The 16532-nt window shown below is 35.3% G+C and overlaps 1 protein-coding gene across 2 annotated transcripts in view; it reads right to left on the bottom strand.

The window, feature by feature from the left end:
• Window positions 1-1009: 1009 nt before the first annotated feature.
• LOC131542233 (protocadherin-9) overlaps window positions 1010-16532 on the bottom strand; it is a 282505-nt gene continuing 266982 nt past the window's right edge. For both annotated transcript variants that reach the window (XM_058778711.1, XM_058778713.1), the window contains exon 5: window positions 1010-3241. In XM_058778711.1, the coding sequence (XP_058634694.1) occupies window positions 2865-3241 (377 nt within the window). In that variant the 3' untranslated portion in view covers window positions 1010-2864. The remainder of the gene's footprint in view (window positions 3242-16532) is intronic.

The following is a 16532-nucleotide window of genomic DNA, read 5'->3' as shown; positions in this document are numbered from 1 at the left end:
AGTTTCATGGTAAATTCACTTCCTAGCAATTTGCCTCGCAGCCAAAGCACAAGCACCAGACAGTGTAAACAAAAACTCTATTGACGGCTTGGGCAAAACGCCACCGCCGAAAAAAACATGGTGAACGAGTGAACGAGGAGAGAAAGCTAAACGAGAACTCTACAATGTGTTCGGCCCACACCAACTTGTGATCTGTCTTCTGAATAGCAGTCACTTTTGTTTGTAATGACCAGAACCACATGGAATCTGTGCATGAAGAAAAATCCACAGATTTCCACATCCATATCTCATATCACATATTTCATATCCCTCCCAGGGACAGTTTCTTTAAAAAAAATGGTAACGTTCAGTTCTATAGCTTTAGTTAATGCATTAGATGGAATAGCGATAAAGAATATTTCAGTTGAATGGTAGCACTTCAAGGACCAATTTTCACTATTAACTAGCATGCATATTTCTATACTATACTATACCATAAAAGTACATATTAGTACTTAAAGTGTACATATTTGAACCTAATAGGTACAAAAGTGTACCTTTTGAAAAGGTACTGCCACAGTGACAGCTTTTGTACCTTTATTTCTGAGAGTGCAGGCTCTTAAAAGTTTACAATGTACTTTGCAACTTGACATTACAATCACATGTAGAGTTAATGTGACTTAAACAAATTAGACTGTATAGGAAGGGAAAAATTATACTTGCTTGTGTCTCCTTTTTTCAGATGTTTCACATGAGAAAGAATAACTTGCTAAAGAATATGCTCAAAAGTTCAAGAATTTAATATGAACACAAACATTAAAAATTATCGTCGAAAGCGTCATATATTCTGACAGTATGTCAACATTTTTTCTCTTTTCTCGGTCTGAAAGATTAACCAGCGAGCAATGATATTGCTTGGTGACCATAAATTCATGGTAGATGAAGCTATTGTTAAATATTCCCATAAAATAAATGTAGCGTTTGAAGACGAGGAAATCCGGCGAGGAAGAAAACAAGCCACAAACATGCACGAATTTAAAACATTTATTGCAGTAGCGGTATACCTGTAGAGCAGTAACAAGGAGTAACTGTTTAAATATCTATGATGGCAAACGTCCCCACAACCAACAAACATACTGCTGAAAGCAACTCACACCACTCTTGTCTCTTTTCATATAGTTTTTTTTTATACCCTTTTTTGTACTTTAAATATTGTGATCCAACATAAAGGTGCTATACAAAATGAATGAGCTCACTGCGTTACGAATCAATATTCCTCAACCGAATGAAAAGAAGGTGAAACTAAGTCATTTAAAAGCTAGTTCGTCTTGTTAAGCATGCGGTTTCATCGTCTGAACTGGCTGCCATGCCATGTGACCAGAAGGGAAAAAGAACGGCCCAAACATTTAAAGGAAAAACAGAAATCAAACTAAAATCTCAGTCCTTGAACTATGCACATGCTCTTTTGATCGCATTCTGTTCGTTGTTTTTCTGTCTTTTAATATCCCCTCCAATTTGGACAGTGTATTTTTTATTTCTTCATTTCTTCTTTTTTTTTTTTTTCTCAAAACATTTACTGTGTTTGGCATTCAGAGACGAGGGGCTGCTGCGATTGTTCTCATAAAACCTGTAGATCAGTACGATATGTAGCATATGTCATGAATTCACAGACATGAAAACTACACTCACTTCTCTTGCATGTCAAAAAATGTGGGCATACACAATATATTATGAAAGAAAAAAGGACTTAGTTTTCAAAGTTTGCAAATTCTACCCTCAATTAAAGCACGAGTTTGATTAAACGTACAAGAATGACATTTGAAATTAGATGTCGAGAATTTACAAATATATTGCTGTTGAATTGTAACATCCTTATTCTTTTTTTGAGGAAAAGACATCAAGCTTTCCGTTTCAGTAAGTAGAAATTGAGCATTTACATCAATAATACAAAATAGCTTTGAAAAAAATACGTTTGCCAGGTTCATTGATTCAGTAAATGCAAAAATGGGGCAATTGTGCAATGTTATGACCGACTGACATTATCATCTGGGATTCGTTCGTTAAATCTCCGCCAGAGGGGGTGTGGGTGTGTGTTTACATGTGCGTGTGTGTTTGGGTGTGTATGTATGTGTGTGTGTTTACTTTGCAGATCCAGACTGTGGTCCTCTGTGCCAGAAGACAATGACGTTAATGACAAAAGGCCGATAAAAACAACGCGTCCTGTACGATGAATGATAAAAGACATCTGTCATGTTCACTGATCTATTCCATGTGATTATTACAAGTACATAAAATCGGTTAGTATTAAGTCCTATTTACAAACACTTCAACGATGACAGACTAAACGATTTCCACTAACAGTGTTATTAGCACAACGCTTTCTCGATTTGTAAATTCCATTTTCTCGGATGGTGTAGATTAATATAGTCCCAAAACAGCTCAAAAACAACCACATCACAATATTTGTATATATTGGTCAGCTGTTACATTGTTTGTTTGTTTTTTTTTTTTCCTTTTTTTTTTTTTTAAATAACCATGATACATAGAGCACAGCCCTGTTTTGTTCATCTTGAACGTTTGTTTGCAGTCTCTGTTCAAGATGAAGTATACGATGATTCCTTTTAATGTGAATTTGCAGCAAACCATGGGAGTTTAAGGGCAGCTATGGATTTGCATGAGAAGATCTCCGCAGACGGGCCGTCGGCGAGTCAGATTCGCATAGTATACTGTCCTGCATAAGCGATAAAGTCTAAGGTCTACTCCATACACATAACTATCACACCGCATTAGCATCGATCTAAGAAAAGGAGGGAAAAAAAGAGGAATGGACTAAAGCTCTCAAAAGTTGCTGGGATGATCCGGACACATGAACCCACAAAACACTTTTAAAGCTGCTGTTCTTTAGGACTGTCGGGGCCGGAGACGGGCTGGTAAGACTTCAGGCTGGCCAATGGGATGTCGGCCATGTGACCGCCGCCGCCGCTGCCAAAATGTCCCTCCGAGCTCCCGAAGGTCTTCCTGTCCCCAAACTGCTCCTGGCTTCCACGCTCACCCTTCCAGCTGCGGGTCAGGGTGTGGCCGTTCAGCAGTCTCTCTTTAGACCACTCCTTTTGGTTGTTGAAAGAGGAAACGGGGGACTTGGGTGAGGGGTACGAGCTCAGGCTCGGCGGCATCCAACAGTTGTCAGAGTGGCCCAACACCAGACACTCTTGAGTGCACATCTCTGTGGCCTCCACTAAGCCTCTTGGTCCTAGAGGTCCATCTGGGGACACAAATATAACAGAATTACTTAGAATTGTCTGTCAAGTTTATAACTTTCAAAGTATATACCTGTGACACAGACTGAACAAATATATGCAAAAATATAGTTAAGTCTTGCATCACCATCTAAGTTCCACAATACAAGCTTTCCAGACTTTTTATTTTATATATATATTTTTTTTAACTTTTGCTTAATTTTATTTTGTTTTGTTTTATTTTATTATTTTGTTTTATTTTTATTTTATTTTTACCCTTCACATTCACATTGAAAATTCACATTGAATGCAGTGATGTGAAGTGCCAAAGCGAATTGAAGTCATTCATTTTCAATGTGAGTTTGCAGATTATTATTATTATTATTGTTGTTGTTGTTGTTATTTATTTATTTATTATTATTTATTTTATTTTTTTGCAAGAATTAATGCAATTTGTTCAAAGACAACACTTTTTACATTTTACATTTTCATTCTCTTCCCAACCAGCCCAAAACAGACCGCATTAGAGGAAAATAGAAATTAGTATAATCATTACAAATAAATACTACAATAATTAAAAATCCAATAAATCAAACAATCAATATGTAAAATAAAATAAAATGTGACTGAAACATTTAATTTGCTGTCATTGTGAACACTCCCATGGAGCTTGCAGTTGTATACACTGAATTAAGATAACTATTCATATATGTGAATTTGAATACAGTGGAAATAAAACACTCACATTCCACCCACATCAGAAAACAAAGTGCATTATGGGAATCGATGTGGTATCATCGGCTCAACTGCATTGTCAAACATGATCAAGAAGATAATGTAGTTTAGTATTTACACCATGCCCATCTGTGAATATATTTAATCCTTCTTGGACAGAACAAAGATAAAATAATAACTATTATATCCCCCTACAATGTTATATGAAAAGAAACAGCAACTTCAATAAAGCTTCATTAAAGTTTTATGCAACACTGCATGTTATTTATAGCAAGTTATTGCAAACAAATGCCTCATGCTGAGAGACAACAGTCAACGAAAGGAAAGATCAATAAATCATGTGTACAGATAAAGCATCAGCATTTACAGAATATGTATTGCACATGGGTGTAGATTTGAATATTGACATCAGAAGTAGTGTGCCAAATATTACAGTTATCCTACCCCAATAAATTATTAATTTAATTATTATTAGTAGTAGTATTAGTATTTTTATTTTATTTTTTTAATTTATTTGAAAAGGGACCATGTACAATTTTAACATAAATGTTTCCATTTCATGAATTGTACCAAATTTAGCCAATGGCTAGTTTTCATCCGCAGTCCCTTGGTAGGTAGTTATAATCACAAATAAACATAAAAACAAAACAGCAAAAAAAAGAAAAAAACACACCGTATCAGAGCCAAAAAAGAAAAACAGGAAAAATAACATCAGGTTAAACCATAACCATATCAGTGTTTACAGAGTTGAGTTGATTTAAAATAAGATTTTAGTTTCAGTTTAAAAATATCAATAGATGTGCACATCCTTATGTCTTCTGGTAGAGTGTTCCAATAAGTAATAGTTTTCACTGAGAAAGACGATTGTCCAAAGGCAGAGTGACGAAATGGAACAGCACAATCACTAATGGGTGATGATCTGGTAGATCTTACAGAGATTGTAGAACGAAAATGCACAAAATCACGAAGTATGGAAGGGGCCAAACCATTTAACATTTTATAAACCATACATAAATTTGAAAAAAGTATAAAATTCTCGACGCTCAGAAAATTGTATTTCTCCAAAACCCTACAATGGTGATATTGATTAGACTTTTTGTCCAGGGTTTTTAAAGTCTGTTTGTAAAGAGATTTTAAAGGTTTAATAACAGTTTATCCTGCTTGACCCCAACATGTCAAACAATATGACAGATGAGAAAAAACTGTAGCATGCATAAAAGTATTGGCTACATCAGTAGGTAGACATTGTCTAATTTGTCTGAAGTTTATCAAATTATATGTTATACTCCTCACCAATTTCTTTACATGTTTTTTAAAACTAAGATTTGAGTCCACCGTTAAACCAAGACAATTAAACTCTAAAATTGCTATCTTCTGACCATTTATAAAAATATAAAAATCTAAAATATACCTTAAATATACATTTAAAAAAAACTTTTGTTTTATCAGTGTTCAAGGTAAGACACGATTTCCCTAACCACTGTGTAATCCTTTCCATAGCAGCATTTAGCTTGCGTATGTAAAAATAACAGTATCGTCAGCATACATTTGCACTTGAAGCCCTTCACACTGCTGTGGGAGATCATTGATGCATAAACTAAATAATAAAGGGCCTAGTATTGATCCTTGGGGTATTCCCATTGTAGAGTTTAAGGTATTAGAATGAACGAACCCCTTTAATTTTTACACATTGCTGTGTATTTGATAAATATGAGGAGATCCATGCTAAAGCCCCAGATGAAAGTTGGGACTTAGATAATTTAGAAAGAAGAACGTTGTAATTGACTGTGTCAAAGGCTTTAAGCAAATCTAAAAATATAGCACCAACTGTTCCACATTTGTCAAGCTTAGATTTTATTTGCTCTGTTAGGTCTAAAGTAGCTGTTTCAGTGGAATGATTTACTCTAAAACCAGATTGCATACAGTTTAAACCAGCCTTAGCTGTATTAAGATAAGATGTCAGTTGTTCAAAAACGACCTTTTCTGCAACCTGAGACCACTGGCAATATACTGATAGGTCTATAGTTACTAACCTCAAAATAATCCCCAGATTTAAAAATAGGAGAAACAGTGGCTTGCTTCCAAGCAGTAGGAAAAACACTGTGTTCAAATGATAGATTAATTAAATAAGACATAACAGGAGCTAAAGTATCTCTGTGAGTTTTAAGAAACTTAGTGTCAAACTGATGAATATCCCTACATTTAGTATTTCTTAGTGAGCTGATAATTTTGTTAACCTCTGTTTCGTTAGTCATGGCTAGGTTAAAACCTTGGCTATCAACATCAGTCAGTGGAATATTTATTTCTCTTTTTGTAAATTTCCCCCCCAGTTCTTTAACAGAGTTAATAAAAAAAAAAAATTAAAAGTAGTAGCGATGGAGTAATCATCTAAAATTAAATTTCCTTGAACTTTGATCTTGAGATCTCCTGGAGAATTTATCTCCTTCTGTAAAAGGCTGTTAACATTTTTCCAAATCAATTTGCTTTTTCCTTTTGCCTCGTTCAATTGGTGAAGATAATAACTTGATTTAGCTACTCTCAGCTCTCGAATAACTTTATTCCGCAGTCCTTTGTAACAAAGCCTGTCGATGTCCCTTCCCGACTTAATTGCCGCCTTTAATGCCGAGTCCCTGTTCTTCATCAGCTTCCATAATTTATCGTTGAACCAAAGTAGATTATTTTTATACTTCATTTTTTTTCTGAACTTTTATAGTGAATTTATCCCTTACAAAGTTAGTCCTATTGATAAGTGTGTTACAGACATACTCTACATCCTGAGAAGATAATATATCATCCCACTTTAAACTAGCTATTTCTTCATTGAACTCTGCTAGCTTTCCTTTAGGTATACAAGGGAAAACATTTTATTATTATTATTATTATTATTATTGTTTTTTGTTGTTACTAATATTATTTGTTACTAATATCATTTATTAATAGCATTGTAAATCATTAAATTAATCACCATTAATTTTATATAACAGCATCAATAATAATAATAATGATGATGATGATGATGATAATATTTTTAATAAATGAATTGCATGATATTAATTCATTGAATTCATTAAAAAAATTATAATAATAAAACAATAAAATAAAATAATGGCATAAAATAAAATAAATAACTGCTGAAAAAAGTGCCCAAATAGAGATGCTTGTATTATTTTGAAAGATGAGAAAATTATTGACAAAATATACCCTTATAAATATTGTAAAATACCGTAAAATATTGTTTGGTCCTTTCTAAATCACTGAACATAAGCTGATAACTGCCTTTTCAGGTGGAACAGACAATTTCACTGTGTTGTTGGGCAAAACATCTGGTCATTTTGAACGGTTTTAAAATGACCCTCTCCGTGTTAAAAGCAAACGTGTGCTCTTGTTTTTTCTAGCATTTGACTAGACTGTGTCTTGCGCTGTTATCACAGACCACTGGCTGCACTGTTCTCAGTCCAGCTTAAAGGCTTCGCGCTCCCCACCAGCTGCCGAGTGATAAAAATTGGGCCTAAAGTTGATTTGAAAGCAGCTTGAATTGCTAAATATAAAGTGGTGTGAGATTAACTCGAGCACCTCATTGCTCCACAGAAGTGCTCTGATTCAGATGTGTTTAGCAACACACTTAATATCCTTTCATTTCCTTATGTCACTCACATCTGTCACACCAACAATCAAACAAAAAGCTTCCCGAATACAAACCAACATAAAGCACGTCGTTACGACCTGCATTCAGGCAAAACACTTTCATAATGCTGTAATATAATACGGTTCTGTTGAAAACACACTTTCATTTTAACACCACTCTGCGAATCCCGGACACAAGGCATCTATTATTCATATGCTCTGTGTAATACAATACTGTTTGGAGCACTAGGGTTTCAATTCTGCCTCTAATTTTCACCGTAACAACTAACATTTCTAACATTTCCTTCAATGAACAAAGGGCTTTGAAAAATGCGTTGTAGGGAGAGATCAGAGATCGATGATTCATGTTTGCGAGAAATGTATGAAGCGTATATGAAAGACAGCCACATGCCGTAGCTGGACAGAGCCGATGAATAAATAAACGGGGAAAAGATGAGCGTCTGATGAGGAAAAAAAGCCAAAGTGCCATGCCTCTACATAATTGGTGTGATAAGGCATAAGCGACTGCCAGAGTTACCGCAGGAAATGGAAGAATCACTGATGCAAGAGATATTTATGGCATGACTTTAAAATACATTGAGACAAAGGACAGATGACTAATAGCATGATCAACATAATCAGAACACAGCGAGATGCAACACAAAACAACTCTTTTTTTTTTTCTTGGAAGACATGCCAACATTCTCAATGGTTGTTGCTCTTGTTATTTCATTTAAATATCAATCAAGGTTGGATTCTCTTGGGCAGGGATTGAAATCAAAAGCAAATACATTTGTTCAGTGTTTGTTTCTATCAGTGGTGGACAGTAACAAAGTATTTTTACATGTTTCTGTACTTAAATACATCTTTCAAGTATCTGTACTTTATCAGACTATTTTTATTTTGATGGTATTTTACCTAAAAGCATAATACACTACTTTTCTTAAAACATGTCGTTTCTCATTATTTTGAACTGGAGAAAGTCACCCACTCCAAGACATGATTTATGAACGAGCTGATTCTTTTCAATTAACCTGTTAAATCACTTCACAAATCGCACAAATTGGACTGATCGGATTGCAGCTGTTCTCGAATCAACGACTCATTGATTCAAATGATTCGGTCAGAGCAAGTCTCCAGTTAACAATTCAGAGAATTATCTCAAAGTGTCTCATGGCGCGAATGATGGCGTGAGAAGTAAGTTACTAAAGCCAAATTTTAGGAATTATTATTGTAAATGAAAATCACATTTATGTTGCTACTGTCATTTATTCGTAAACTAAATCTATTGTAAAAAGCCACTGTATGAAATTCTTCAATGCGACCATGTCCACGTTTGTGTATCACCCTCTCAAGGTATAAAATGAAATATAACATAAAAATAACACAAATTCATGCATATCCACTATTAAAGAAGCTTGAACTAGTATGTTTGCATAACATATTTCTAAAATTGTATATATTTTGCCCTCTGTGACGTATATTTATTTATTTATTTATTGTATGACAACCCCTCTCCCCCAGATATTTTGAGCAGTAGGAATATATAAAACATATAACATTATTACATTTTACAGAATACAAATCAAAATGACAAAATAAACATTCATCAATCACTATTTTTCACTTATAATACTTAAGGACATTAAAAAACTATGTTTTGTACATTTTGTACAATTTTTTGTACGCCTTCACTAGTAGGCGGCAACATGTGAGCATCTTTCGTGTTATTCATGAGTCTCTGAAGCACCAAATTGTTCACAAATGAAACAGCACTAGTCAGAATGGTTTTGTGAAGTGCTAACTGAAAATATCTGAATGATTTGCTCTTGAACTTCTTACATGAACTCTTATAAACACACCAAGGAGAGCTAGAGCAAGTTTGGGCCTGTTCCTCACAATAATCATATTGAAATATGAAACTATTTTAGCTTTAGTTCCTTTCAAAATATTGATCCATCCACATCTGCAGAAGAATACAGATATTTATGTATCCAAACCACTCAGTGCTGTTTTTTTTTTTGTTTTTTTTTATGGAAATAGAGCTAAAGAGAAGCAATTCTCCATGACCAACCATCCTCTGGAGTTAATCTATTCCTAACATGTCGGCTCCATTCCTCTCGTCATCAGACTAATAACATGGGCCATTTGGTGCTTCAGCGTCCCATAAACCAGCGTTAGACTCGATCCTCATCCCTCATCAGGACTAAAGCTCCATACCTGCTCCCGAACACGAGGCCAGAATCGATATTTCCATCACTCTGACATGTTTGTGTGAGTGTACACAATGCAAATAACGGAACAAAGTCTGATTTACATCCATAATGTGTGATAAAAATGTGGAATAATGCAGCAACGATCACATCAGCAACAAATAATAATGAATCCACTATGCATGCTGACGTTCAGAGATTTTTTTTTTTTTCTTCACAAGGCGCACTGTATGCTTGTGCCATTTATAGAAGCCAGCCCTATTTTCACGTGAATATAAATATTTATCCCTGGAGGGAGACCTGTCACTCCGTCTGTTATCAAGGGAAAATAAACTAACTGAAGAAAAGAACAGCCTCCTCACATTCAGACATATGTTTATTACAACATGATGGCGATGTTGAAAGAGTTTGTTATTTTTTTGGGCTGCCACTCTGTAATGTTCAGGCTCCTGTAGGCATTCGGCATTTCTAATCTTCCAGATGGAGTCAAAATGGTTTAATTATTGCTGCTACCTCCTCTGAACGGATTGAGGAAACGGTATTATGTCCTGGTCGTGGTGCTGGTATCAAATTTCAGTTGTATTAATAAATTGCCACCAGAGCTCTTGTCTCTATGAGAAATGGAGTATGCAGGTGTGATCATTGAATATTTTATATTAATAATTACAATATTTAATGTAAAATTAAATTGCTTAATGCTATCTCAGAATCTTAGGCTGGAACAATCATTCAACAAATAAGTAAATATTATAAGAAAGTCTCTTATGCTCACCAAGGTTGCATGTATCAAAAAATTGTGTGAAATATTATCAAAATGTAAAATAAATATTTTCTACATTGACATATTTAAACATGTAATTTATTATTTTATTGGAAAGCTGAATTTTCAGCATCATTATTCCAGTCTTCAGGAATAATTCTAATATGATGATTTACTGCTCAATAAAAAAGTTTGCTTCTCAATACAAAACAGAAATTTATTTGAAAAAAAAGGAAAGAAAGAAAAGAAAAAGGAATCCTCTGGCATGTTATTAATGTCATTTAGTTCAATGTAATGCAAAATTCTTGCAAAATTGAAAAAAAAAAAAAGGATCATTCTAATATACAAATTTGCTGAAGAAACCTTTATTATTATTATTATTATTATTATTATTAATATGAAAACTAGTTGTTCAGATGATTTGTGGATTTTTATTTTTATTTTTTTTTTTGTGGAAACAATACTTTTTTCAGGTCACTCCAATAAGCAAACAAACAGACAAATAAATAAATTAATAATAATAATAATAAAATGTGTTTATTTAAAATAGAAATCATCATTAATGTATTTAATGTGATTTTTTTTTAATGAATTTAATGCACACAAATGGTACTAGAAAAAAATAAATAAATTCCCCATTTCCCCAAAAAGATTTCCCCCCATTTAAATGTATTCAAAACCATCAAAATCCTTTCTGATGTCACTCTACGAAACATCTTCTCTAAAGAACCTCCTTAATAAAACTGTTGCTCTATGACAGTCCAGTTCCAATGCTACAAAAAAGATCCAGCAAATCCTTGTTCATTTTAACCTCCCGGGAACATATAAACACAACTTTGTTTCTTGGCAGAATAATAAAACCTCAACACCCTGACTCCCAGTAATTGCATGGAGCCAGCCAATCAGATTGCAGTTTACCAATTTGGAAAAGGCGATTTTGTGTACAATATGCATTAGACAAACCACTGATGATCTGTTAGTCCTTGCTTTCCCCTTCCCCACAAACCGCCTGCACGTCGCTGAGTTAGACACAGTCCATCCCTATCACTCCTCTAATGGTCTCTGAGGAGGCATAGGAGCATGGCATTATGGGACTGACATGAGGAATCATGAGGGATGAATTAGAGACTGAGTCACAGTGACAGGAAAATGAATTTCACAAATGAGATTGGAAAGAGAGAGGGCGCTGAGAACGAGAGCAGAGAGAGAAAGTGTGTGTGTGTGTGTGTGTGTGTGTGTGTGTGTGTGTGAGAGAGAGAGAGAGAGAGAGAGAGAGAGAGTCTCTGTTTGAACTTGCCCCACATTTTCCCCTCTAACAGTGTATTATGTGTGTGAGCTTTCAAACCACAGTAACTTTATGGTGAATTTGAGAGGATTTTCTGATTTTTGACAGACAACCCTTGTGCACCACAGGAAATGGAGGAAGATAGAGAAAGGGAGGAAACACACACTTCACAGAAGAAAACAATTTCACCCTCAAACTCCACCGATGAAATGCATTTCCTTTATTTAAAAACGCTGCTGTTTTGAATGAGTTTTCTGTTCAAAAGGCTGTATGTCAAGCACCTGAGGTTACTCAACTGGTCTGCATATGAAATGCTGTGCTCAGTGACCATAATTATACCAAAAATAGAGAAAGGATTTTTACATTTGCTGAAGGAAATGTGAGTGGTGCTTGCCACTGCAAAAATCACCGACAGGAAGCTATTGAATGTTGTTTGTGGTTGTTGAGGTGATCTGAATGTTTTATTTTTATTTTTATTTTTTGTGGAAACAATACTTTTTCAGGTCACTCCAATAAGCAAACAAACAGACAAATAAATAAATTAATAATAATAATAATAAAATGTGTTTATTTAAAATAGAAATCATCATTAATGTATTTAATGTGATTTTTTTTTAATGAATTTAATGCACACAAATGGTACTAGAAAAAAATAAATAAATTCCCCATTTCCCCAAAAGATTTCCCCCATTTAAATGTATTCAAAACCATCAAAATCCTTTCTGATGTCACTCTACGAAACATCTTCTCTAAAGAACCTCCTTAATAAAACTGTTGCTCTATGACAGTCCAGTTCCAATGCTACAAAAAAGATCCAGCAAATCCTTGTTCATTTTAACCTCCCGGGAACATATAAACACAACTTTGTTTCTTGGCAGAATAATAAAACCTCAACACCCTGACTCCCAGTAATTGCATGGAGCCAGCCAATCAGATTGCAGTTTACCAATTTGGAAAAGGCGATTTTGTGTACAATATGCATTAGACAAACACTGATGATCTGTTAGTCCTTGCTTTCCCCTTCCCCACAAACCGCCTGCACGTCGCTGAGTTAGACACAGTCCATCCCTATCACTCCTCTAATGGTCTCTGAGGAGGCATAGGAGCATGGCATTATGGGACTGACATGAGGAATCATGAGGGATGAATTAGAGACTGAGTCACAGTGACAGGAAAATGAATTTCACAAATGAGATTGGAAAGAGAGAGGCGCTGAGAACGAGAGCAGAGAGAGAAAGTGTGTGTGTGTGTGTGTGTGTGTGTGAGAGAGAGAGAGAGAGAGAGAGAGAGTCTCTGTTTGAACTTGCCCCACATTTTCCCCTCTAACAGTGTATTATGTGTGTGAGAGCTTTCAAACCACAGTAACTTTATGGTGAATTTGAGAGGATTTTCTGATTTTTGACAGACAACCCTTGTGCACCACAGGAAATGGAGGAAGATAGAGAAAGGGAGGAAACACACACTTCACAGAAGAAAACAATTTCACCCTCAAACTCCACCGATGAAATGCATTTCCTTTATTTAAAAACGCTGCTGTTTTGAATGAGTTTTCTGTTCAAAAGGCTGTATGTCAAGCACCTGAGGTTACTCAACTGGTCTGCATATGAAATGCTGTGCTCAGTGACCATAATTATACCAAAAAATAGAGAAAGGATTTTTACATTTGCTGAAGGAAATGTGAGTGGTGCTTGCCACTGCAAAAATCACCGACAGGAAGCTATTGAATGTTGTTTGTGGTTGTTGAGGTGATCTGAATGTTTTTTTTTTTTTTTATTATTATTATTATTATTATTATTATTCATTTATTTATTTTTTATGCAAGTTGCTTTGGTAGGGTGTTTTGGTTGTTCGTCCACTCCATGTCTTAATGATATTCTAGTTCCAAAATATGGCTAGAATATGTTGCTAAATGGTTTCTAGAATGTTCTGAGTGCTTTTGTATTTTGTTGTGAGTGGTTACTAGGGTCTTCTGAGTGAATATCTGATATTCATGTCGAGATATGGCTGGAATATGTTGCTACGTGGCAGTGCTGGGTAGATTATTTACAAATTATAGTCTGCTACTGATTCTAAATTACATGACAAAAAAATATAGTTAGTAATGTACTGTTGTCACACCCCATTGGACTTTTGTTGTATTTTCATTCCTCATGTGCTCTGTTTGACCCAGTTGCTGACTCTCCTTCGTTAGTTTAGTTCCTGTGTGACCTTATTTGGTTAAGTTAACATCCATTCACCGGTGTCTAGTTTATCACCCTCGTTATCTTGTACATATTAGTCTGCCTCTTTGTCTGGTATTGTTGTATGTGTTATACATATACACATGTGCTATGTGTTAGATCCTCTTCATCGTGTGGATTACCATTAAAGCCTGAGACATACTGCACGAGTTTTGGTTGTCCCAGACGAAAGATTGGCATCGTGAAAGAATCGTGGTGAATCAGAAATCGCCGCGATTGTTTCACGATGCCAGTCTTTCGTCTGAGACCACCAAAAATCATGCAGTGTGTCTTGGGTTTAAAAGGACTTGTTGTTATAATCTTTGTCGTGCCTTTGTCTCTCTAACAGAAGTAGTGTGACAACTGTATTACATTACATATTTTAGGAGTAGAAGCAACTACTTGACTATTTTTGACTACTTTTGATTAAACTGAATTAGGAAAATATTGTATTGATCTAAAAGTACAAAGAGAATGAAAATATATTCCTGTATATCCAACCTGAAGAGCATTAAACATTACATTATGTCAAGGTTTCACAAGCTGGGGTTGGTATAAGAACTGCTGGCTGGGGGTTTGTGAGTTTAATAAAGAGGTAATAATTACTTAAACATGCAAATTTGATTCTTCATTTCTCAAAATCCTCAAAATCTCACTGAATGATCATTCAAATAAAAATTCACATGCTTATCAATAGTTGATGCCATGTTAAAATGTTAAGAAAAACTTCTTAAAATTTAAACCATTTTTGTAAATCCAGTGTTTAAATGACTAGTGATTGGTTTTTGTTTGAATGTCGCAAAACTGGAAGACTTTCTCAATGTATATAAGCAGTAGACTATTTTAGAAAGGAATATTTAAAAGAAGAAAAATTATAATTAGGAAGAATGTTTTTTTTACTGCAATAATATGTAATCATGTAATAAAAAATAACAAGTCTAATTACACATATTTAAAAATGTAATGTAATTACAAGTACTTAACTTCTGGAATCTGATTATGTAACTCAAATGACATGTAATCAGTTACTACCCAGCACTGCTAAGTGGTTACTATCGTGTTCTAAGTGTTTTTTTGTTTGTTTGTTTTTGTATATTGCTGTGATGTTGTGGAAATGTGTCACATATTCAGTTCAACCTGGGAAATGTTATGTCACCACGAGGATATAAATTTTACCCCTGCCTCTTCCTCCATCTTAATGATATCATTTCAATCACAGAGTGAGATTGATCATGTCGAATGACCCTCTGCTCCAGCCATGTTAACTAAATTACTCTTGCTCTGTTCTCTTCTCATTTTGTCCCTTCATTTGTGATTTCCATTCCGCTGACAGGGTTGCATCTTCTATTAGCATGCAAATTGGTGCTCCACGAGACCTGTCTCAAACAGACGCCCGATATCCACCGCACATCGACCTGCCATGTGGACCTGCTGTGTTGGGCTGGACGAAACAAATCCGAGGTGGTCCAGCTGAGATGGATCCAAGGCAATGTGGATATTTGGAATAACTGGCAATTCTGTCTGGTTATCGATTTAAAGGCATTTAAGTCAACATGAAATCAGAATTGACCCTATTTACTTGCGTCCATTCTCTTCCATTGCTGGAAATTCCAATGCTGAAAGTGAAAATGCAAACAAAGGATCTAAACGTCACATTATATACAACCCATTTTTTTAAATTTCAAATCACATGAGCCAATATTTTATTCACAATAGAACATAGATAACATAACCAATGTTTAAACTGAAATATTTTAAAATTTTAAGCACAAAATGAGCTCATTTCAAATTTGATGCCTGCTACAGGTCTCAAAATAGTTGGGACGGGGGCATGTTTACCATGGTGTAGCATCTCCTCTTCTTTTGGTGTTGGAATTTGGTCCCATTCTTGCCTGATATAGGTTTCCAGCTGCTAAAGAGTTTGTCTTTGACGTATTTTTTGTTTAATGATGCACTAAACATTCGCTATAGGTGAAAGATCTGGACTGCAGGCAGGCCATTTCAGCACACGGACTCTTCTACTATGAAGCCATGCTATTATAATAGCTGCAGTATGTGGTTTTGCATTGTCCTGCTGAAATACACAAGGCCTTCCCTGAAATAGACGTCGTCTGGAGGGGAGCATATGTTGCTATAAAACATTTATATATGTTTCAGCATCCATAGTGCCTTCCAAAAGATGCAAGCTGCCCATACCGTATGCACTTATGCACCCCCACACCATCAGAGATGCTGGCTTTTGAACTGAACGCTGATAACACACTGGAAGAACTCCCTCCTCTTTAGCCCTTAGGACACGGCGTCCGTGATTTCCAACAAGAATGTCAAATTTCAACTCGTCTGACCATAGAACACTTTTCCACTTTGAAACAGTCCATTTTTAATGAGCCTTGGCCCACAGGACATGACGGTGCTTCTAGACCATTTTCAGATATGACCTCATTTTTGCATGATAGAGCTTTAGTTGGCATCTGCAGATGG

This window comes from Onychostoma macrolepis, chromosome 06 (genome assembly GCF_012432095.1).
Source record: "Onychostoma macrolepis isolate SWU-2019 chromosome 06, ASM1243209v1, whole genome shotgun sequence".
NCBI classification, from domain to species: Eukaryota; Metazoa; Chordata; class Actinopteri; order Cypriniformes; family Cyprinidae; genus Onychostoma; species Onychostoma macrolepis.
This window is presented reverse-complemented; position numbering and strand designations above follow the sequence as displayed.